The following is a 22161-nucleotide window of genomic DNA, read 5'->3' on the forward strand; positions in this document are numbered from 1 at the left end:
TAAAAACAAAACAAAACAAACAAACAAAAAAAACTTTAAGCCCCCAAAAGTTTGAGGGAAGGCGGATAAGGTCAGCAAAGCAATTGAGTGGTTGGCCTTCTGGGGCCCTGCTCTGGCCTGCAGCCCTCAAGAGGCCTGCCCTGGGCCCAGCTCAGACCAGCCACCATCCCAAAGCCAGATGCCCTCATGTCTGAGCCTTCTCATGAATGAATCCATCATCCAGCAGAGCCCCACGGGTGGGGAGTCGGGTAGGAGGACAGAGGCCTGCCCTGGACCCCAATGGGCACCTAGGTGTTTGGGAGAAACCCTGCTGTGTGACTCTGGGCAGATCCCTTCCCTGTCTGGGCAGAGAGTGTCCCCTCTGACCTATGGTTGGGGGCAGGGTGGGTGACCATGGATCCCTGGGCTGGCCGGACTGTGGGTGGAGGGCAGATGCTGGAATTAAGTCTCTTATCTCTGGGCATGCAGAAGGTGTGGGACACTCCTGGGGCCTAGGTAAATGACCTGGGAAGTAGGGGTGCATAGTAGAGGTCCCATGCAGCTTCGAAGGACAGAGGAGTGGTCCTAACAGCCAAGGACACTGGAAGACCTTATCCAAGTGCACCCACCTTTTTGCAGATGATACCTGCGGGTGACAGAGGACACACATACCACCAGCTAATGACATGACTTGGCAGGAAACCAGGGTGAAGGGAGTGGTTGTAGCCAGAAGGCAGCCCCTTCTGCCCGGCCCCCTCCAGCCTCTTCTGCGGGGCATAGCCTCCGGGGAAGTTCGGAGTCATTTCTGTCAATAGTGACTTCAACCAGTCCCCAGCAAGTAGCACAGCACTCCCTGACCCCCAGAGGGCATAAAGATGACCAGCCCCTCCTGGTGATGGCCCTCGTTGTGACACAGTGGTCACACCCCGATGCAGCCAATCAGAGGGACCTCTTCTCCCATAGTCTGCCCTGCCCACACTGTAGCAAATGCCCCAGGTGCCAGCTGTCCCCCGCCCCATGGGCTACATCTTCTAGGTGACCTCAAACAGGTCAAAGCCTCGTAACAATCTTTATGTGGGAGACAATCCCCATTTCTGTGTTAGAAGGTATGCTAAGGATATGTCTGAGTGAGGGGAGGACCCCTCCCCATTCTCCCGCATTCACCCCGAGACCTTCTCCCCAGTACTTCGTCTGGGATTTCACCGTGGATACTGGGTTCTTGCTCATTGAGCGCTGCTCATTTCCAAGGTGCACACAAGCCCCAGGACACTCACCATGTGACTTTCTCGTGGCTGGACAGTCGGAACTCTTGTCGGCCGGAGAGTGTGGGGCACCGATGAGGGTGAGGGAGGTACAGGCTCTGGCTGAAGGCATGGGGAGGGGGAATTCTGCTGTCTTGCTCAGCTTGGCCTCTGCCTTGGCTCAGTGATTTCTGGGCCTCCATTTACTGTTCATTCACTGAACAAATAGGACACACTTGCTGTGAGCCAGGGCCCTGAGAGAGCAGAGAACTGACATGGGGTCCCTTGCTGCAGAGGCCACATGCAACACACGGAGCCCCAAACTTGGTCTGAGGCATCTGTGCAGTCTTCCTGGAAGAGGCGTCCTGGAAGGACGAAGGGTTGGCCAGGCAAGGAGAGTGGGGGAGAACAGTGCTTCTGGCTAAGGGAACAGCATGTGTGAAGGCCCTGCGGCAAGACAAAAGCTATCTTTTGGGGCCAGTGGGGACAGTTCCAGGGCTGGATCTCCCAGTGTGCGATGAAGGTGGAGAGAATCTGGCTCAGATGGGGCGGTGTGGCCATATCTAGAAGTCTGGATGTCATCCTGGCAGTGGGGAGCCACGGAGGGGATTGGCTTGGTGGAGGGACACCCCCGCCCCCGGGTTCTGTATGGAGAAGTGGCCATAGGACTAAGAGTGGAGGCAGGAAGGGCTCTGCAGAGGCCAGGGCAGCTGTCCAGAGAGGAGTGGCAGCAGCCTGGACCCGATGTGGGCTGATCTGGGAGGTGTTCCAAGCACATCGGGGGCAGGGGTTAAGGACAGGATGATGGGATGAGGGAGATGAGGGAAGCCAGGTGGTGGCCAGGATTTGGCTTAGGCACACGGAGGTGCCCGGGAGGAAGAAGATCCTGGAAGCAGGACCTGCCTTGTAGAGGTGTCGGGAAGATGCTGGCCTGCCCTTCCACCCAGACCAGAGCTGGGGGCCATCATGGCCCAAGCAGCCTCCTCCCTTATGGGCTGACTATTCCTGCCCCCACCCAAGGAATCTGCACCAGAGAAGGCCGTTGGCCCATGGGGGGCCAGAGCAGTGCCCTCTTGGCAGCCAGGCGGGCCTCTATCCTCCACAGGAGCACTTAAGCGAAAGCAAGTGACAGGCAGCCCAGCTACTGGCCCGAGCTCAGCGCTCAGATGGAACCACGGCGGTCTCGCTATTTCCCATCCAAAGAGAGGGTGCCATGAAGCATCGCCAGGTCGGGGCGGCCCGCGGCAGAGATGGGGTCACACTGGGTAGAAGTTGGGGCCTAGAAGGTGGCTCCCAAGAACACCAGCTTCACAAAAACCTGGGGGCCTGTTTCCCACGGAGGCGCTGGCCCTACCATGGGACCGCAAGGATGTCAACGTCACTTCCTCCCAAGCACGGTAGAGAAAACAAACCGGCTTAACCGTTTACACGTGCTGCTCCAGGGACCAGAGGGAGGGGGCACGACAGCCTCCCTGGATGAGGCTGTCGCTAGTGTCCCCCTAATTGCAGGGCTGTGTGGGCAGCCCCCTGGGCACCCGTCCCGGGATAGAATTTTCCATGAGGATAAGATTCCCAAGGCCCCATCCCCTGCTGTGAGAACTTGGAATCTTTCTCCGAATCCCTCTGCTCATTTGGCAGGCAGGCTTGGGAGAAGACATTGCATAACTTCACTTCTATTTTTTGTTGTTGTTGTTTGAAATAAAAGAACTTGATTGAAAGAAAGAGAAAAGGCAGTCTGGGCTCTCGCAAAACCCAGAACCTGAGGGATAGAGACCGGTTTTACTTTGGGCTAGGCACCTCTGCGAGCCTCAGTTTCCTCCTCTGTGAAACGGGACTAATGACAGGGATACCTGGGTGGCTCAGTGCATTAAGCAGCTGCCTTCGGCTCAGGTCGTGATCCTGGGATCTTGGGATCGAGTCCCACATCCGGCCTCTGGCTCAGCAGAGAGCCTGCTTCTCCCTCCCACTCTGCCTGCTGCTCTCCCTGCTTGCACTCTCCCTCTCTTTTAAATGAATTAAAAAAAAAAAAAAACCTTAAAAAAATGGGGCTAACAACAGGTAATGAGAACCGAAGCTACCTCATGGGATTGTGGGCACAGAGTTCCCTTCTATAAATGGGCACTTTGGTGTTTACGGCTGAGGGCCACAGAGTAGTGTTGGAGGAAGTCAGACTACTTCCTGTCCTGGAGTGCAAGAACACATCTTCTGCCCCAGGTACCCAGCACATACAGTTTGGGGGCTCTTTCCTCTGTCCCTTCCCTGCCAGAGCAATAGGGCATGCGCAGCCCCTGCACCTTTGTCACCCGCCCCTGGAGGGTGCTGTGCAGTCGCTGCTGGGCGCAGAGCCTGGTGACCATCAAGTGCCTGCCCCAGTCTTCTCTCCAAAGACAAAGAAACAAGCAAATCCCAAATCACCAGCAGGGGTCCCAGCGTAAACAGGGGCACTAGCCTTCCTGAAAATGTCCCCACAGTCGTGAAAACGTTCACATGCTGTCACCACCAGTAATTCCATCTCGAAGCCCCACTTCGAGAAGGAATCCAACATGGGGGAGGGAAACCAGGATGTAGTGAGCCGTTTGGATCTCTCTTGGCACACATTTCGTCCATGCGATGCAAAAACTCTGGGACGAACACAAACCCAAACGTAAATATTGTCGTCTAAATTTTCATTGTGGCTTGTAATCCGCTTGTCTGGTATTCTCTGTCCTGTGGCTAATAACCTTAGAAACAGAACAAGCAAACCAATGCACTAGTCTCAAATGCATAAAAAGCTCTTTAAAGATGGAAAATGTGCTTGCTCCGCCCTGTGTCCCCTGTGAGGCGGTGACCCCTTTCCAGAGCTGTCCTTCCCCGCCTGTGACTCTACCCTCGGTCCCCCGGGTCCAGAAGCTTTGTGGTCATCACAAAACTCTTGTCTATATTGCAAAGAGTGTTAGAGAGCTTCTTAACCCTTTTTTCACACCGTAGAAGGACTGAGCTTGAGATACGGGGGGGGGGTCATGGGGGGCATATGGAAATCAGAAGGAGTCCTCAGAGGAGAGGTGAGGGGCTAGACAGCATCCTAAAATGGCCCCGTGATTCTCACCCCAGGATAGTCTCCTCTCCTTGTGTGAGTGTGGGTGCAAACTCCGACTCGCTTTTCACCAAAAATGAAAGAAGTTAGCCGATTTAATTAAGGTCCCTAATCAGATGACTTGACTTGATCGAAAGGGAGATTGATTATCCTGGGTGGGCCTGACCTAAGCAGGTGAGCCCTTTAAAGGAGAGTTGGGTCTTCCCCGAAAGAAGGGATTCAGAGCACCGGGATGCTCTCCTGTCTGCCGGCCTTATCACCCAATAGCCCTGCGGCAGACTGCCTGTGGAGGGGCGGCCCCCAGCAGCAGAGGGCGTCGGTCTTAAAACTGACTGCACAGAACAGGCTCTGCCCAATTTGAATGAGCTTGACAGGACACTGAGCTCCAGGTGCAGCCTCAGCCCAAAGGCCTCTTTGACTGCAGCTTGGTGAGACCCTGAACAGAGGACCCAGTCAGGCTGGGCCCTGACTCCTGACCTATAGAAACTGTAAGATCACAAGTGGGTGTTGTTTTAAGCTGTTACATTTGTGGCAACTTGTTACACATCATAGGAAAGACTACAGGTGGAGAAGGAGCTTGGCTGTCCACCTTGAGCTTGGCCTTCCTCTGCCCATGGCGTACCCGACAACCCCAGACCCACTACAGAGGAGACACAAAGCCTTTGCTCAAATTATTTTTCAAGCCACAGGGAGATCCTCCTGTCTTACCTCCTTTCAGGCATTCTGCACAAACTGGCAGATTTCTTGCCCTAAAACCCAGCCTTGATCTTGCCTCCCGCCGCCACCATCTAAAGCCTCCTGTGGCTCCCGAGGGCTCTCTCTCGGCAACATTCCATCATCCAGGCCAGGTGTTTGAGGCTCCACCATCTGGCCCGGCTCTCCCTGTCTAGCCTCAATCCCCCCTTACCCCCTGCCCCAGACTCTCCAGATAATCCCGCTAGACAGTCCCTTTTCCCTGCCACGCTCCTTCCTCAGGCTCTTCCCCTGTGGCCTTGAACATGCATTCCAAAAAGGGTCAAGTTTTTAAAAAAACGAAGCCAAATTCTAGATAGTCAGCAGATAGCTCTGCATGTCTGGGGGAGTTGTGTGTAGCTTGAAAGAGAATAATTCAATGTTATAATTTTATATTTGGAAATGGGAAGAAAACTCTCTTGTTTTCATAATTCACATTCTAAAAAGTGAAGTTCCTCAGAATCTTCTTGGCAGGCACAGATACCAAGAAGGGCGACCTTTCTCCCTGGGATGGCCATGTGGCAGGCATTCCAAGGAGCAGAGATGAAACACATGACCACAATCTCTTTTGGAGATAAATACATGCACACACACTGATACATAGTGTATATTTTATCTATGCATATTAAATACATATAAGTGTTATGTGCATTTAAATGCATATTATGTATCTAATATGCATAGATTCCTGAATACATTATGCCAATTACCTATCATATGCAAATGCATAATACGCATTGTTAAAAAATCTGGAAAGTAATCAACCATAACGTGAACAGTGATTTTGTCAGGGACGTGGGATTGTGGGTGCTCTCTGGTCCTTGTATATATACTTGTAAATTTCCCAACATGGGTCCTAAAACTTGACAAAACTCTTTTTAAAGTCCCATCCAAACTGGAACCATTTTTTTGGAGGACAACATATACCACAAACCTTAAACATATGCCCTTCACTCAGTAATTCTCCTCCCAGAAACGGACCTTCGAGAAATGGACGTGCACAGAGATTTCTGCTCAAAGATACCTGTGAAGGCATTGCTCATGCTGATGCAGCCTGGAAAATTAATTTCTCCAACAGTAAGGGCAGATTAAATAAATGATGAGGTTATCCAGGATGATGGAATACCAGCGAGCTGTTAAAATTCGCGTTATTGACCATCAAGAGCCCCAGGAGGAAGGGCAGAGGTGCCATTAAGGAAAATCTCGAGCGATGACAAAGGAGCCAGTCTGACCTGTTGGTGGCAAGCCCGTGAGCCACAGATGCCACTGTGAGCCATTGATGCCACCCACACCCATGATACACCGTGTCCCCAGTGCCGAGAAACCCTTCCCAAACACTTTTTGTCGTGAAATTCCACACTGGGTAAGAGCCGTCCTGAGTCTCCATCTCTGTTACATGTACACACACACACACAGACACACATTCATTTTACACACCATTCGTTCACTTCGTAGAGACCTCCTAGGAGCCAGGTGCTTTTCCCAGACCTGGGGACACGGGCAGAGCAGGAAACAGCAGGGACCCGAACCCCCGATTCCCAGAGGTGCACAGTCCGGAGGAAGAAACCAACAGTGAAGACCCGGGGCCTGGGTGTACAGCCGCGGGGACAGCTGCCAGGAGACAGCTCCCAGCCCGCGCTGCATCCTGGACTGTGTCCACCCAGGGAGCAGGACCAGAAGCAGAACAGGCTTCTGGGTGTCCTTTTCCCCTGCAAACCCCTGCAGCTCCTGCCAGCTGCCCCTTCACAGCACCCGGGCGGGCCCCTCCCTGCTCTCCACTCACACCTGCCTCGGCCCTGGGCCCTCCCGCTCCGGGTGGCGGGCAGGGTGCTGTCCATGGCACTTGGGGAGCAAGGGCCACTGCCCGTCAACTCCACTCTGCTGGCTTTCTCGGAGATCCTCTTAGGACACAGACCCACCTACACTGATCCCCCTCTAATGTCCCCAACATGGCCCCAAAGCCTCAGGTGAGCCCCACCCACAAGACCCCAAGAGACTGAGCTCTGCTCAGCTTTGCCGCCCAGTTTCTTCAGCTTGGATAACCCCCCCAAAAACAAATCCATCTAATCTCCATTCTCAGGTCAGTGGCTGCCTCCCCCTGGGAGCCCCCCGCTCATGCTCCCACTGCCCAATCTCCCCCATTAGGGTGCTGGCACTGGGGTTGTCACTGCTGTCCCTGTGTCCCCCCACACTGTTTCCGCCCCCGCGGCCACACCACAGCCAAGAGGATCCCACAGAGGTGGGTGAATGTTGGGACACGGCACGGGGGCTCCGCGGGACCACCCGCTTCACGCAGGTCCCCAGTTTACAAGGTTCCCGTGGGTGTCGGATGCCCTCCCCACCCAGCCCAGCGCTGAGCACGGTGTCCCCCCATCCCCTCCTTCTCAGGGAGGGAAAACACTACAGTATAAAAACACATACTGGGTCTCTGGCCTTAACCGTATCCCGGCTCAGGAACGCTGGGTAAGCGACTCCTCCTCCCTGTGCTGTACGTCCCTCTTCAAAAACCAGTAAAGCCTCCCTGCTTGGATCTGTTTAAGGATCAAGTGAAAAAAGACGCTCGGTACCGCCCCCGACCAAGGCTTAGCAAGCGAGCCGAGCCTCTCCATCCCGCTCCAAGCGCGCGCGGCCGCCTGAGACTAGACGCTCATCTCGCCACCAGGGGGCAGTGTTATCCACCCCAGCTCTGCGCGCGGAGCGCGGGGGGCAGGGAGAGCTGGGGATCGCTAGTGAGGCCCGGGGTCCCCTTGGGCCCCATGAGGCCCCCACCCAACAGGCCCATCAGTCCCGTAGGGCAGAAGTTCAGGGGCTGCTGGCGGCTGAGAGGGAGACGTGCCCAGGGGCTTCCCCAGATCCTGGGGAGAAGGGGCGGCAGTTGGGAAAAGGAGGCCGCCGGGGACGGTGGTCAGAGTGAGGGTTTCAGAAACTGACCCACTCTAATAAAACGATCCAGCGAAAATGGCCAACCTGGGGCGGCGGGGTGGACCCCAGGAACAGGCAGCCAAGATGTCACAAGGTGGTGGCCGAGCCGGACAGACACTGCATTTAATGACTGAAAACCACACCGATCTCAGAACGGGAGTCTAGGAGACACACACGCGGATGCCCATTTGTGGTTTTCAAACCTTGCAGATACTGAGGGAGCCAGAAGGTTCCTTTTAGCGGTTGGTCCTTTAAGCCCCATTGTTCTTGCTTGACAGCCGTTAGGAAAAGCGAATTGTCCTGGGGCGCCTCCTATGGGCACCTGCACTTAGGAGAGCCCAATTCACTAAAGCAATGGGGACGCAGCGCAGGCCGTGTGGACCGGACACAAAGGAACATAAGCCCTCCCCCACCTCACTAAACTCCCACCCTAAAAGCCATTGCAAAACCACACCCTACCCTGGGCCCTGCTTCTAGAGGGAACAGGCAGGGCCTCCCAGGCCTGGCCATCACTGGGACACAGGGGAGCTTTTTAAAGACCCAGATGTCCAGTACCCCCTCCCCCCTGGAACAAGCAGAACCGGGGTCTTTGGGGTGAATCTAAGAAATCTGCCTTTATTATAGGCCTGGATCTGGCGGGTCCTTTAGTTTAGAAACCTGGGCTGAGTCTCTGGTCACTCTTAGCGACAAAGATGAAACGTGGTTTTTAATGCTCTGGTATTAGAGTATGATGGAGTTTCTATCCATCTTGACATCTCCACATGGTCCAATCAGCTACTCCCCCCCCCCCACGAAATCCAAGAGGCACACGTGCACACACACGTACGTGCACACACTTCTGCAAACACACCCAGGCCCACGGTGCCCAGCATCCCAGGTTCAGCGGGTCGCCAAGAAGCCAGGTCCCCGGGGCCTAGCGCAATCTCGAAGAGACACCCAGTCCCCCAGGTACAGTCACTGCGGCTCGGGGCCAGCTTTCTGGTGGCCGAGGAGGCATCGGCTGCAGGTCACAGGTGGCGGGCTGCTTCCCAGATGATCTGCAGGGCCATGGAGGCGCAGGGCAGCTGGGCCACGGTGTAGGCCAGGGAGCGGGTGGGCGCCCGCAGCTTCCCCAGGTAGGCCACAGTGTGCACCACGCGGCCCAGAAAGAAGACGAGGAAGTGCATGTGGGCGATGAAGGGGTCAGGCCCCAGGACGGAGTAGACGAAGCCCAGGAACAGGAAGGGGTAGATGGTCTCCATGTCATTCCGGTGGGCTCTGGGAAGGCAAGGAGAGGCAGTCAGCCAGGGGTCTGCCGGGGCTCCCTGCCCTGGAAGGCCCCCTCCCCCACCAGTGGGGGATCGTCTCAGGATGCAAGACTCAAGTCCGTTCACGGCCAGGACGAAGAGACACCACAGAGGCAGGAGAGACAGCGGCTGAGGAGAGGGGACCCCACTCGGGGCCAGTAGCCACCACAGGCTGCAGGCTGGGGTTTTCGTGACAAGCCCTAGGGCTCCCCAGGACAGGGCCCTGGCCACGTGCCCCACCCTCTCCCCCTCTGGCCTTGGACACCAGGTGGGAAAAGTGGGGCTCCCAGGGGTTGAGAGCTGGGGCGGTCAGAGCTTAGGTCAGACTCGAACCCATGCCCTTTACCACCAGGGCAGGCTTCTCTGAGGGAACCCCCCTTCTGTGTGCAGGTGCCTGGGCCCTCCTGAGTGGCATGGGTTTGAGCCTAAGAGCATGTGTCTGGAACCCTTGCCTGCCTGTCTTAGTCTCCCCTAAACCCCAGCAAACCCTCCTTCCTCTCTCAAGGATCATGATAACAGAGCTGTAGGCGCTCTCTGGAGCCGACCAATCGCTGGGCACCGGTGAAGCTCTTCCTTTCATCCATGCTCTCCTGCTTCCTCCTCGCTGTGTTTTGTTTAAAACGATCAAGTGTGTGAGTCTGTGCGGCAGTGCGGGGTCGGGGGTAGTGGAAGGGCTGTGTATAACCCCGGCCATAAATAAATGACCAAGAAAGAAAACTCAGCTTCTGCTTCTGCTAAGAGTTGGTTCACATTTTCCATGACTCCTGCTAATGGGCAGCTTCCTTGGGGCGAGGTGGGAAGGTCAAGTCCAGTAAATTAGAGACTGAGCCAGAGACGGATGGCCTGTTCGAAGGATAAACAAGATCCCGGCACCAGGGCTGTGACCTCCCCCAAGGCCAGGCCACACATGTGGAGGCATGAGGACTCTGTTGGGACCAAAGCCCCTTCTTCAGGCTCTTCCAGCTGGAAGGCTGCTCACCGAGGCTGTGCCAGGAGGCCAGGCCCGGGCCCAGCAGCTCCTGCGTGCAGAGCCCAGCCACACTGTCCTCCGCTTCCCTCCCACTTGCAAGGGCTGACCTGGGGCGTAGGGAATGGGGTGGGCTACGCAGGGCAGCGAAGGAGGCCTTCACTGGCAGCCCCGTGCCAGAGGGGTCTCAGCCTTGTGACTGGGGCAGAGACCAGGGAGGAGACATTTGCACCAAAGCCTGAAGGATAAGGGGTCATCCACAGGCTGCCCCTGCAGCGGAAGAAATTTCCAGGGAGGGAAACTGGCAAGTGCAAAGGTGGGGATGAGCGTAGGGTGTCTGAGACACAGTTAAGTGACCCAAGTGTCCAGAGCGTGGTGGCATAAGAGGGAGCAAGGCAGGATGGGAGCAGGAGAGGGGTCTGGTGGGCTGGGCTCTGGAGCTGGGGGTTCAGTCAGAGTGGACACAAGCTTCCGTGAACCCGGGGGAGCCTGGATCTTCCTTAGGCCAAACTCAGGACACGGCAGTTAGCGTCTGTCCCCACATTTTGGAGCCAACACGAGCCCTTCTTTTCTGAATCTCCACCATGGGGGCCTGGAAAGCAAGTCTGCACCAGGCAGGTCTCCCCGGGCTGGGGGGAAGGCCGCTGCTCCCCCGTGCTCAAGAGCGGGAGGCCTGGGAAGGGACAAGAGGAGGAGACTGGGCTTGGGGGGGTCCCACTCCCTGAACAAGCAAATAACTCAGCTTACTTGTGAGGTACAAATGAGGGAGGATACTGCGGGGTTTCCTCTAAAACCACTCTACCCTATGGGAATGGGGCTTGGTATCCCAACATTCCCCCAAACATGGTTGGAGGGACACCCTTGGAAAACCTACTTTAAATGGAGTTTGTGGGGTGCTTGGGTGGCTCAGTGGGTTAAAGCCTCTGCTTTCGGCTCAGGTCATGGTCTCAGGGTCCTGGGATGGAGCCCCGCATCGGGCTCTCTGCTCAGCAGGGAGCCTGCTTCCCCCTCTCTCTGCCTGCCTCTCTGCCTGCTTGTGATCTCTGCCTGTCAAATAAATAAATGAATAAAACCTTAAAAAAAAAAATGGAGTTTGTGTGTCCCAGAATGTGGTCTGCTTACCACTGGGGACCCACCTGGATGAATATTTTTGTCACACAAAGTTTCAGGGAAAGTCTCACTACCAGATGAATCCCATTCATTTAGATGCTTTTCTTTAAAATAAAAAAACTGACCAGTGAGTCAGTTTTTGGAAGGCTGTTCACAGAGTCATCACCAAACCCCATGGAGCAGATGGAGAGGAGGGTAGGATGAGCAAGGTTCATGGCAGGTGGGGGACCCTGCTCTGTGCGGGGAGGCGCAGTCCCCCCAGAAAACCAAACAGTGGGGCTGAGCCCACCTCCTAGCTCCAGCTTGGGGGGTACGGGACAGAGGGTTCCACGGTCACCAGCGAGTGGGGAAAGGTGGCTGGACTAGGGAAGCTGTGAGGCTCTGACTCCCAGTGCCCAGCGCTGGCCCAGCTGTCGTCCCTCCTCCCTTGGGTAGGTCCCAAACCACAGTGGGGGGCCCCCACCCCCCGCGAAGCCACCAGTGGGGCCAAAGGCAGGGAGCTGTGGGGAAATCGAAGGTGAGGCAAGAGAACTCCTTCCCCTCCCTCGGGCCCGGATATGTTCTGACAGACATGGAAGGAGTCACGTACCAGAGAGATGCTTGGGCAAAACGTGTCATTCCAATAATAACTGCTTTTTCAAATAAAAGTCACCCAAAGCCAATCCCCACTGCGAGACTGGGCTTGCCGGGACTTCTGGCGGCTCCAGGCTGCCCCACCCCCTCCCCGGACATTGCAGCCACCAGCGGCACGGGTGCAGGTGGCCGGTGGGGAGAGGGAGACCCCGGCTGGCAGGGACAGCTGCAGTCCGTCCTCTTCCCTGGCTCTCCCTGCCACCCACAAGGGCCGTGTCCGTGAATTCAGGTCCACGGTTGCTCCATCTCAAAGGCAGGTAATAAAGTGAAGTAAACTCTCGTCCCTGCAGAGCCCGGGCTCAGAGGGCCTGGGAAACCAGCTCAGCCACCAGACTCAACAGCACCCTCCTGGGGAGGCGGCTTGGGGCCCTGGGGGTTGGCATCTACAAAGTGCTTGGAATACTGCTGTCCCCAAGGGGCTGTGTCTCTGATTCACCTGCCATCTTCCTTGACACCCTCACTGCCATCACCAGCCTCGTCTTGGACACGACTGGTAATGCTCATCTTACCGTCTCGGTTTTGCCAGCCATCCCGCCACCCCCCGGGGCTGGAGCCTGTGGTTCTGTCTGCCATTGACCTGCTCCTGGGCCTTGGGGCACTGTCCACAAGGTGTGAAATGAGGGACACCTGGGTGGCTCAATGGGGTAAGCCGCTGCCTTCAGCTCAGGTCGTGATCCCAGGGTCCTGGGATCAAGTCCCACATCAGGCTCCTTGCTTGGCAGGGAGCCTGCTTCTCTCTCTGCCTCTGCCTGCCACTCTGCCTGCTTGTGCACGCTCTCGCTCTCTGACAAATAAATATTTTTTTTAAAAAAAGATGCAAAATGAATGTGTTGGATGACATCTACGGGACTTCCAGACTGCAACTTGGGGACCCGTCTCCCGACAAACTGCTTCAGTGGGATCTGGGCTGCACCCCACCAGTAGTCAGAAACATAGCAAAGCGTGGGTCAAGTGTGTGTCTTCCTTCTTTGGGGCCACTCAGATACTTCCTTGCTGCAGTTTTGAGCGCAGACTCGGGATGTGGCCTGAATACGCATCACTAGGAGACTCGGATAGGTATCGCGGAAGAAGGTTTGGTTTGCCCGGAAACCTGGTTCCTGACTTCTCCCAGAGCTGAGCTCAAGAATCCACTCTGGCCGGCTACTAACCTGAGAGGAAGATTTATCCTCCAAGAACCAAGACCTGAGGGCTTTCTTATTTGTGCGGAAGGGTGATCCTCACCGTGAACTCTGGTCTAATATTTAACCAAGTCCCACTTCCAGGGCTTGTGGCCTCAGGTTCCAGCCAGTTCTCCGGTATTGGGTAATGAGATGCGTGACCGTTCGGAGCTGTGCACCCCTGAGGCGCTGCGATGTTATGTGACGTCAGGGGGGAAGGGGAGGAGGAGCCCCAGGGGACCAGGAACCCCCAGGTCTGGCATGCTTAGTGCCCAATAAATACCGTCACGTGGCAGTTTCCCCTCCCGATAAACTCTTGCCAAGTGGATATAAAACATTATTTGGTAAGACCTTCTCAAAAAGTGAATTGAATTCCAGCCCTTTGAGCATCAAGACTGTAGACAGTGGGACACTTTGATCAGAAGAAAAAATTGTATCACGTAGATGGAAACATCTCAACCCCCCCCCCCCGCCCCCGTGGGTCTGTGGTCTCTCCCTGGCTTGGTTACAGCCACTGAAAGAAACCAAGTGTTTGGAAGCTCATGTAACCACTCCAATGTCACAAGTAAGCTCTGCTACATAGAATCCCGGAATCCTGTGAGAAGCTGGGCACACCCCCTCCGTGGCAGCCAAGAACCGGCTGGGGCTACCCACTGTCGCAGCAGCCTGCTGCCTCAAGGACACTCGGGTCCTTCTCCTCTGCCCCGGAGAGTCAAGCCCACCAGGGGGAGGCTGGGGTACGGGTCACCAGGATAGATTTGTGCATGGGTAAGGCTTTAGTCCGCTAATGTACAAGCAGCGCCTTGCACACAGTAAGTGCTCATTACCTGTCAGATGGACGGACGGATGGACCTCACAGGAAGTACTAGACACTGTAGTTACATTGGAAAGGGTGGAACAGGGGCGCCTGGATGGCTCAGTCGATTGCACATCTGCCTTTGGCTCAGGTCATGATCTCAGGATCCTGGGATCAAACCCCGTATGGGGTTCCCTGCTCAGTAGGAAGTCAGCTTCTCCTTCTCCCTCTGCCCTACCCCTGCCTGCCCTCTGTCCCTCTCTAAAAAAAAAAATCTTAAAAAAAAAAGGGTGGAACGATAAAGAATTTTACTTCCTCCATTTACTTTACACATTTCTGTAATTTTTTAAAACCACAAGTATGTAATTATTTTCAATGGCTAAGACAACTAAAAGAGAAAAAAAAAAACCACTCTCCTTCAATAGAAGAATCTCTATTATTCATACCACAGAGTCCCACCCATCTCTGCCCATGATGCAGGGGAATGCACTGAGAAGTGTGTGATGTTTGTCTCCTGTCTCCCTCTTGTGCAGCTGTGCATCCTCCCACGACTCCCCCCAGCTCCACAGACAGTCCCTCTCCCCTGGAAATGCTGCCTCCTCACTCTTCAGCCCGCCGGTGTGAACTAGAGTCAACTGCCAAAAATAGACCATTCGGATGGGCGACATGAAATTAACATCGAGCCTCCTCCGATGGGATTTTTGTGCATCTGTTTCTAAAGAACCATTTCTTTTTTTTTTTTTTTTAAGATTTTATTTATTTATTTGAGAGAGAGACAGTGAGAGAGAGCATGAGCAAGGAGAAGGTCAGAGAGAGAAGCAGACTCCCCGTGGAGCTGGAAGCCCGATGCGGGACTCGATCCCGGGACGCCAGGATCATGACCTGAGCCGAAGGCAGTTGTCCAACCAACTGAGCCACCCAGGCGTCCCCTAAAGAACCATTTCTTGAGTAACATTTACTGACCTAGAAAATGCTCACCAAATAATATTAACTGAAAAAAAATCACAACCCCAAATTGGGTAAACGATGCATACCTAATTTTATGAAAAACATTGACAAAGAGAATCTGGGTGAAAATAGTGTTAGATGTCAGCAGGGATTAGAATTGGGACCGGTCTCCCTTTTTCCCTCTGGGGGTTTGCAACAGGACTCAAATTGTCTGTAATGGTCAGCAGTTCTGACTTTTATAAGGAGGAACATTGTTTTTGATCGACTGGGGTATGCTAGGCATACCAAGTGATATGTTCAACTTCATTCAAATAAAAGAAATGCAAAGGAAAAACAAAACGTGACGTGGGGACATTTTCGCCCATCGCCCTGGCAGTGTCCCCCTCCCAAGGGGAAGCTTGGAGGCAGCAGGGGGAGGGGAGACCTTTCCCACACCAGCGGTGGAAGAGGATTTGTGAACCACTCGGCAGTATTTCTTACCGCTCTAATGCATCCTGCGGTTTGGCTCACACACACACGCGAAGGCAAAGGGACAGGTTTGGACGCCCTCTGTTCATAACCAAGAAAGACGGGAGACCAGACTAAATGCCCATCGGAGGGGAACGGGTCAGACAGCTAAGGGCGATCTGCCTGAATCCTACAGCGCTGAGCCCGTGGGCTAGACCCCGCTGGAAGCAGATGGGGAACAACCCCGTGAATGGACCAGTGGGTGAAGGCTGACCCTTTGGGGGCGCTGGGAAGGTGCAGAGACTGGCGTTGGCTATCAGAGAGTAGAGCTGGGTAGGGCTGGGTAGGGCCCGGAGGTCAGAGGCAAGGGGCGGAGAGATGGAGTCCTCACTGAGCAGCCCTCTCCAGCTCTGGAATCCTGAGTCATGGACGTGTGTCACTTTTCCACAACTGATTAGAAATTTGATCCAGAACTGTCTGAGGGGCTCAGGAAGGCGGAAGACCTGGGTCCTCTGGGTATCCCCCAGGTCCTGTGGTTCAGAGCTGGGCCTGCAGGGGGCACACCATGGCCAGGCTGAGGTCTAGCAGTACTTGCCTGAGGCAGCGATCCACGTCCTGGTCACTCCGGCAGTACTGGAGACCTCCGTGTCTCAGGGCATCCTCAGGGTTGGCAAAAGCCTGGAATATATCAGCCGAGAATGACTGCTGGTGCTCCCGCTATGTGCCAAGAGCTGGCACCCGCCGCGAATAGGGTTTCTGTGGCCTGAATGTTTGTGTGCTCCGCAAACTCGTATATTGAAAGATACACTCCAAGGAGACAGCATTAGGAGGTTGGGGGGGGGGGTCTCTGTGGGGTGATGAGGTCATTGGGATGGAGCCCTCATGAATGGGATTAGTGCCCATTACTGGGATGGAGCCCTCATGAATGGGATTAGTGCCCATTAAAAGAGACGCCCCCATAAAGCTCCCTTGCCCCTTCCGACATGCGAGGACAGAGTGAGAAGATGGCTATCTGTGAACCCAGAAGTGGGCCCTCACCAGACTCAGAATCTGCTGGCACCTTGGTCTTGGGACTTCCCAGACTCCAGGACTGTGAGAAATAAATCTGTTATTTACAAGCCCCCCCCCAGTCCAAATTATGTTGTTACAGCAGCCAGAATAGACTAAGGCAAAGGCCCTCCTGCCCCTGCTCTTGGGAAATCACAGTCTGGTCAGGGAATTGCCTATGAACAAGGGAAGAAAAAAGAGAAGACAAAGTTGGCCTTGAGAATGTTCACAGGAGACCTGACCAAGTCTGGGGGTCAGAAGGCTTCTCTGAGGCAGGGACATTAAAAATGAGCTTTGAAGGATGCAACAATATTAAGCAGATGAAGGCAGGGTTGGAGAAATAGCACTGAAGGTATGCAGAACAGCATGTGCAAAGTCCCTGGGGTCAGAAAAAGACAGGCATGTTTGAAGAAAAGAGAACCAGTGTGGCTGGAGTATAGAGAACAAGGCACAGAGGCCCAAGATGAACTTGCTGGGGTCCTAGAGGCACGCTAAGAATTTGGACTTTGAACTAAGGGAAATGAAAGGGTTTGATAGTCGAGGGCAGAGAACCCCAGGTCTGTACTGACTAGCTGCACATTTCGTTTAAAGAATTATTTGAGAGAGAGCAAGCACGTGTGCATGTGTGTGTGTGTGTGTGTGGCAGGTGTGAGGGGATGGGCAGAAGGGGAGAGAGAGAATCCCAAGCAGACTCCACCAAGCATGGAACCCAAGGTGGGGCTCAATGTCACGACCCCAAGATCATGTCCTGAGCCAAAAATCAAGAGTCAGATGCTCAACCAACTGAGCCACGCAGGCGCCCCTAGCTGCTCATTTCTGAACTTCCCTGAGCCTCAGCTACTCCTCTGGGAACTCTGAATCAAAGGGAGCTTGTCTCGACCTGCGCGACAAATCGACCACGAACGTGAGGGTAAGAGGATGGTGAAAAGAACTTAAGAGACAAAGAGATGGGGGCAGGAGGAGCACTGAGGAGGATGTCCAACAGCGCTAAGTTTATTCAAAGCACTAAGGCCATATATATAGTGATAATAGAAGCAATACACCTGTGTCTAGTTAAACAACCACGAGTTCCCATAATAAGTTTCACGTTTAACTATAAGCAGACCTCGTGACGCCAAATGGCTGATGCCAGTACAATTGTTCTGTATTGATACAGCAAACCTGAAGGTCATTTATGGGCTGTACTAGGGCAGCAAGGACCAGCAACGAACTTTTGACCCCAACCGAATTGGTCTCATCTGTTTAGCAGGCGTGTGGGAAGTCACGTAGGCGAGCACACAACGCACAGCACAGACCCTTTCTCAGTGCTACTCAACTTTTCCGTCCTAAACCTTCTGTTAGGTTATTTGGACTTTAAAGGAGGCACAAGTCAGGGCCTGGTTTGGTCCTCATCTCAAGCCTTATTGCGGCCTCCCACAGGAGCTCATTTCCTATGTAGAGAGTGAAGGAGAGAACTGGAGAGGCCTTTGCACGATGCTTTTGCACGATGCCCGGCACCAGGAGGGCACCTAAATGGTCTGTGGACGGCAGAGACTTAAGTTCACACTTCAGTCACCAGAGGCAGGCCCACGCCCCGCTCTCATGCGCCTCTGACCACAAGCCTGGATCTCAGCAGCAGGCTTTCTGCCGTGCTAGTCTGATGGCCACTCCTGCCGTCTCTGACTCATGAGACCTGGGGCCCTCGGCCCCTGAGTGCTGCTTTGTCCCTCCCCACCCCCCACTGGGGCTGCCCCTGCCCCAACCCAGAAGTGAATGAGAATCAGAGCCCCGTGCCCAGAATTCCTCTCCAAGGGCCCTTCAGTCCTGGAATCACCGATCTGGATGGCTCAGCACTGGTTCCCTTCGATGGGGGTCCTAGCATTCCGCAGGGAGCTTTCTTGGAGTTCAGGGTCCATGGTGGGGGGGGTGGGGCAGGGCTCTGGACGCTCTCCCACGAAGGAGCATGCGGCTTCTACCCCCAACTATTAATAAGTAATGAGAACTAACATTGCTGATCTGTCCTACAGCCAGGCCCCGCCTTCCCCCGGCACTACCCTGACGTCCCTGGTGACAGATGAGGAAACTGAGCTCCCAGACTTCCCAAGGCCCAAAGCCGGTGGGCGGAGGAGCCCGGGGGCCCCCACCCAAGCCCTTCCAAGGTGTGACTCCCTGGCTCTCTCCTGGTTGACAATACAAAAGCAGAAACCAGAGGGAAACTGGCTTCCTCCGCTCCTCCCCAGCCACCAGGGAGAAAGGGCTCCTGTGGTCTCTCTCTCTCTCTGAAGTTACATTAAAAAGGAAGCTCTGGGCGCCTATTCCCAGCTGTGGAGAACTCTATCCACTTCCCCACCCCGGGGCAGGTTGTGGAGCAGGTCCCCCCCCCCCACCCCCCCCGCTTCAAACCCTGCTTTGTAGCCTTCACAGGGAAGGTCTCTCAACCCAGAGTCCTGGCCTGGAAAACAAGGTGAATGTCATTCCTGCCTCCTCCCCCAGAGTCACGGTGGGGATTGAGCTCTCAGCTCTAAGGAGGGACTTGGGGACTCAATGGGTGAACGCAGCTGTCCCCGTGGGGTGCCTGAACTCCAACATCCAGGATGGACCTAGGCAGGGGGAAGGCAGGGGCCATCTGTGGGCCTGTGCCTCCGGACGTCATCTCCCCCCATAGCTGCTTGGCTGCAGCCCGCCTGCACCTGTGGCAGGGGCTGGGTCTGAGTCCCCAGCAGGATCCCGGCGCCTGGGTGTCCAACCCACCCCCCACGCAATGCCAGAGCCAGCCTTGCCTTGCCTTGGAACTGAACAAAGGGGGACAAAGGGACACAGTTTCTGGAAACGAGTCTTCTACTGAGTAACAGGACAGAGGCCAGCTTGGCCTGAAACTTCTCGGGCTCTGGCTGTCCAATGTGAGAGCGGAGTTGATCTCTGAATGGGCCATCCCGCCCAGCGGCCCCCCAGGGCTCAAACCTCAGCCTCTGTATTGTTGTTCTGGCTCTGGGATTTGGATCCCTGCGGGGGAAACTCCTCCTTGAAAATTCCAATGGAGGAGCCTCTGGGTGGCTCAGTTGGTTGAGCATGGGACTGGCTCGGGTTGTGATCTCAGGGTCCTGGGACCCAAGAACCCTGGGCTGGCTCAGCGGGGGATGGGCCTCGCCTACTCCCTCTGCCCCTTCCCCACTCATTCTCATTGTCATTCTCTCTCTCTCTCTCTCTCCCCCTCCCTCTCTCTCAGATAAATAGATAAAATCTTTTAAAAAAGAAAATTCCAGTGGAGTCTGGCCGAAACCCGGCCCCTGGAGGCTGTAGAGGATTTGGAAGCGCCCTTGCCCCTGGAGGCTGTAAGAGGATTTGGAAGCGCCCTTGCCAGTGAATTGGGAATTTCCACTTGAGGGTTTCTCGGACTCCTTTGTCGCTAGTTCCCACTCCACCCAAATACCCAAATATCAGATCTCCTGTGCTGGGAAACTGCCAGCTCGGAGAGAGGCTTTACGCTGTCAGGCTCCGCCCTCCCGGACCGGCTTCTCTCTAAGACCCGGTAGACATGGCGCACTCACAGCCAGAACCCACCTGGAGGCCCAGAAAGTGAGTAAATGCTCGTAAAAAAGGACAGGAAGGTGCAGGACCTGCCATCCCAAAGGACTGGGAGAGGTCCCTAGGTAGCTCCCCCCGCCCCCGCACCCCTCCCCCGTCCCTCACACTCCGGCTGGGGAAACACCCCGGCCAAGCTCCCCAGCCGCACACCTCTCCAGCAGGGCAGTGAGAAGCGCACGTGGGGATGTGGGGATCACGTGGGGATGTGGGGATCGGGGGTCCCAGGCAGCATACCTTTTTCCGAAGTCTCACTTGGCCCGTGATGACAGCCACCACGTACATCTTGATGACCAGCAGCGTGCCGCAGAGCAGGAAAGCTGGGAGCGCCTGGCCACTCACCAGCGCCAGGACAGGGGGAGGCATCCTGGAGGGCCGGCGGGATCGCTGGGGAAGACGGCAGAGCAGGCGTGCGGCTGTGGGTCCCGCAGCGGAGGAGGGGGAGAGAGCGGCCGGGAGGCCTGTCTGCGCTCACAGCACCCGCCCACTCCCGGCAAGCCCGCGGCTTCCCCCACCCCGACGCTGGAGAAGCGAAGCGAAAAGGGCGCTGCGAGGTGTCCCTGGTCCAGCCTCGCGCTCCAGATGCTCGTCTCCGGCAAACTTTTAAATGCGTTCTAATCTGTTTCCTCATCTCTGAAGTGGGGGGTTATGGCTGTGCCCGCCTTCTGGGGGTGTGACAAAGCTCGGCGCCTGGCCGCAGGCGGTCGATGTTGCTGATTTATGCCCATTTCCTAGGTCAGGGCGGGTGGTCGGCATGAGCACTGTGCCATCTGTCCCCACTCAGCCTGGACATAGGAACCGCAGCCATACCTCCCTTGACGTGACTTTGCTTTTTTGTAGTAGGTTGAATACTGGCCCCCCAAAGATGTCCACTCCCCGATCCTCAGGACCTGGGATGATGTTACCATACCCGACAAAAGGGACTTGCAGACGGAATTAAGATCTTGAGGGGCATCTGGGTGGCTCAGTGGGTGAAGCGTCTGCCTTTGGCTCCAGTTGTGATCCGGGAGTCCTAGGTTCGAGTCCCGCATTGGCTCCCTGCTCAGCAGGGAGTCTGCCTCTCCCTCTGTCCCTCACTCCGCCTTCGTGCTCTCTCTCTCTCAAATAAATAAATAGAATCTTAAAAAAATAAGAATCTTGAGATGGGGAGATCATCCTAGATTATCTGGGTGAATCCAGTTCAATCACAAGGGTCCTCCTAAGACAGAGGCAGTAGGGAGAAAAGAAAGACAGGAATAGAGGTCAGAAAGGAGAGGAGATGTTATACTGCTGGCTTCGAAGGGGAGGAGGGCCAGGACCCAAAGGATGCAGGGGACCTCTAGAAGCTGGAAAAGAAATTCTCCCCTAAAACTTCCAGAAGGAAGAAGCCTTGGGGTACCTTGACTTTTCATCCACTGACATTGATTTTGGACTGCTGGCCCGCAGAACTCCCAGATAATAAATTGGTCTTGTTTTAAGCCTTGGAAGGTGAGGTGAATGGTTACAGCCAGCACGGGAAGCTAGAGAGCACCCTTCTGTTGTGTTCTGCAGCCTCTCTGGGCAGGCATGCCTTGGAGATGTTGCGGGTTCGGTTCCCAACCACGGCAAGAAAGTGAGCGTCGCAACGAAGTGGCTCCAGTGGATTTTTTTCACTTCCCAGGCCAGGTGGAAGTTAGGTTTACACTGTACCGCCGTCTGGTAAGTGCGCAAGAGTGCTGTGTCTAAAGAAGAGGATATGTACCTTAATTTAAAAAATATTTTTAAATATTGAATTTAATTAATTTATTTGATAGAGAATGAGAGAGAGCACGAGAGCGGGGCGAGGGACAGAGGGAGAACCAGACTCCCTGCTGAGCAGGGAGCCAGATTTGGGATTCCATCCCAGGACTCCAGGACGATGACCTGAGCCGAAGGCGGACACTTAACCGACTGAGCCAGACAGGCGCCCTTAAAAAATGCTTTATTTTTTTTAAGATTTATTTATGTATTCATTCATTCATCTGAGAGAGATACAGAGAGAGCACAAGGAGGGGGAGAGGCAGAGGGAGAGGGAGAAGCAGACTCCCCTCTGAGCAGGAAGTCTGACATGGGGCTCGATCCCAGGGCTTGGGGATCACGATCCCAGCCGAAGGCAGAAGCCTGACCATCTGAGCCACCCAGGCACCCCTAAAAACATTTTATTGCTACGAAATGCGAACCATCATCCTAGCTCTCCCTGAGTCATCCTCACTGACCTGAGATCACCATACCAGACATGAGAATAATGAAAAGTTTTGAAATATC

At 54.9% G+C, this 22161-nt stretch overlaps 1 protein-coding gene across 1 annotated transcript; it reads right to left on the reverse strand.

Annotated features, from left to right (window-relative positions):
- Positions 1-8748: 8748 nt before the first annotated feature.
- PTGES (prostaglandin E synthase) lies at positions 8749-20370 on the reverse strand. Its single transcript, XM_032866064.1, has 3 exons — positions 20137-20370; positions 15887-15969; positions 8749-9204 (listed from the first exon to the last, which is right to left on the reverse strand). The coding sequence occupies exons 1-3, from the start codon at positions 20263-20265 to the stop codon at positions 8955-8957; spliced, it is 462 nt and encodes a 153-aa protein (XP_032721955.1). The 5' UTR covers positions 20266-20370; the 3' UTR covers positions 8749-8954.
- Between the last annotated feature and the right edge of the window lie 1791 nt (positions 20371-22161).

This window comes from Lontra canadensis, unplaced genomic scaffold, assembly GCF_010015895.1.
Source record: "Lontra canadensis isolate GAN:19392208 unplaced genomic scaffold, GSC_riverotter_1.0 scaffold30, whole genome shotgun sequence".
NCBI lineage: Eukaryota > Metazoa > Chordata > Mammalia > Carnivora > Mustelidae > Lontra > Lontra canadensis.

Coding starts and splice junctions, on each gene's coding strand:
- PTGES (XM_032866064.1), bottom strand. CDS start 20,265: ATGCCTCCCCCTGTCCTGGCGCTGGTGAGTGGCCAGGCGCTCCCAGCT. Junction 15,970..20,136: donor AAGTGAGACTTCGGAAAAAG/GTATGCTGCCTG, acceptor GATATATTCCAG/GCTTTTGCCAACCCTGAGGA. Junction 9,205..15,886: donor GACGTGGATCGCTGCCTCAG/GCAAGTACTGCT, acceptor TTGCCTTCCCAG/AGCCCACCGGAATGACATGG.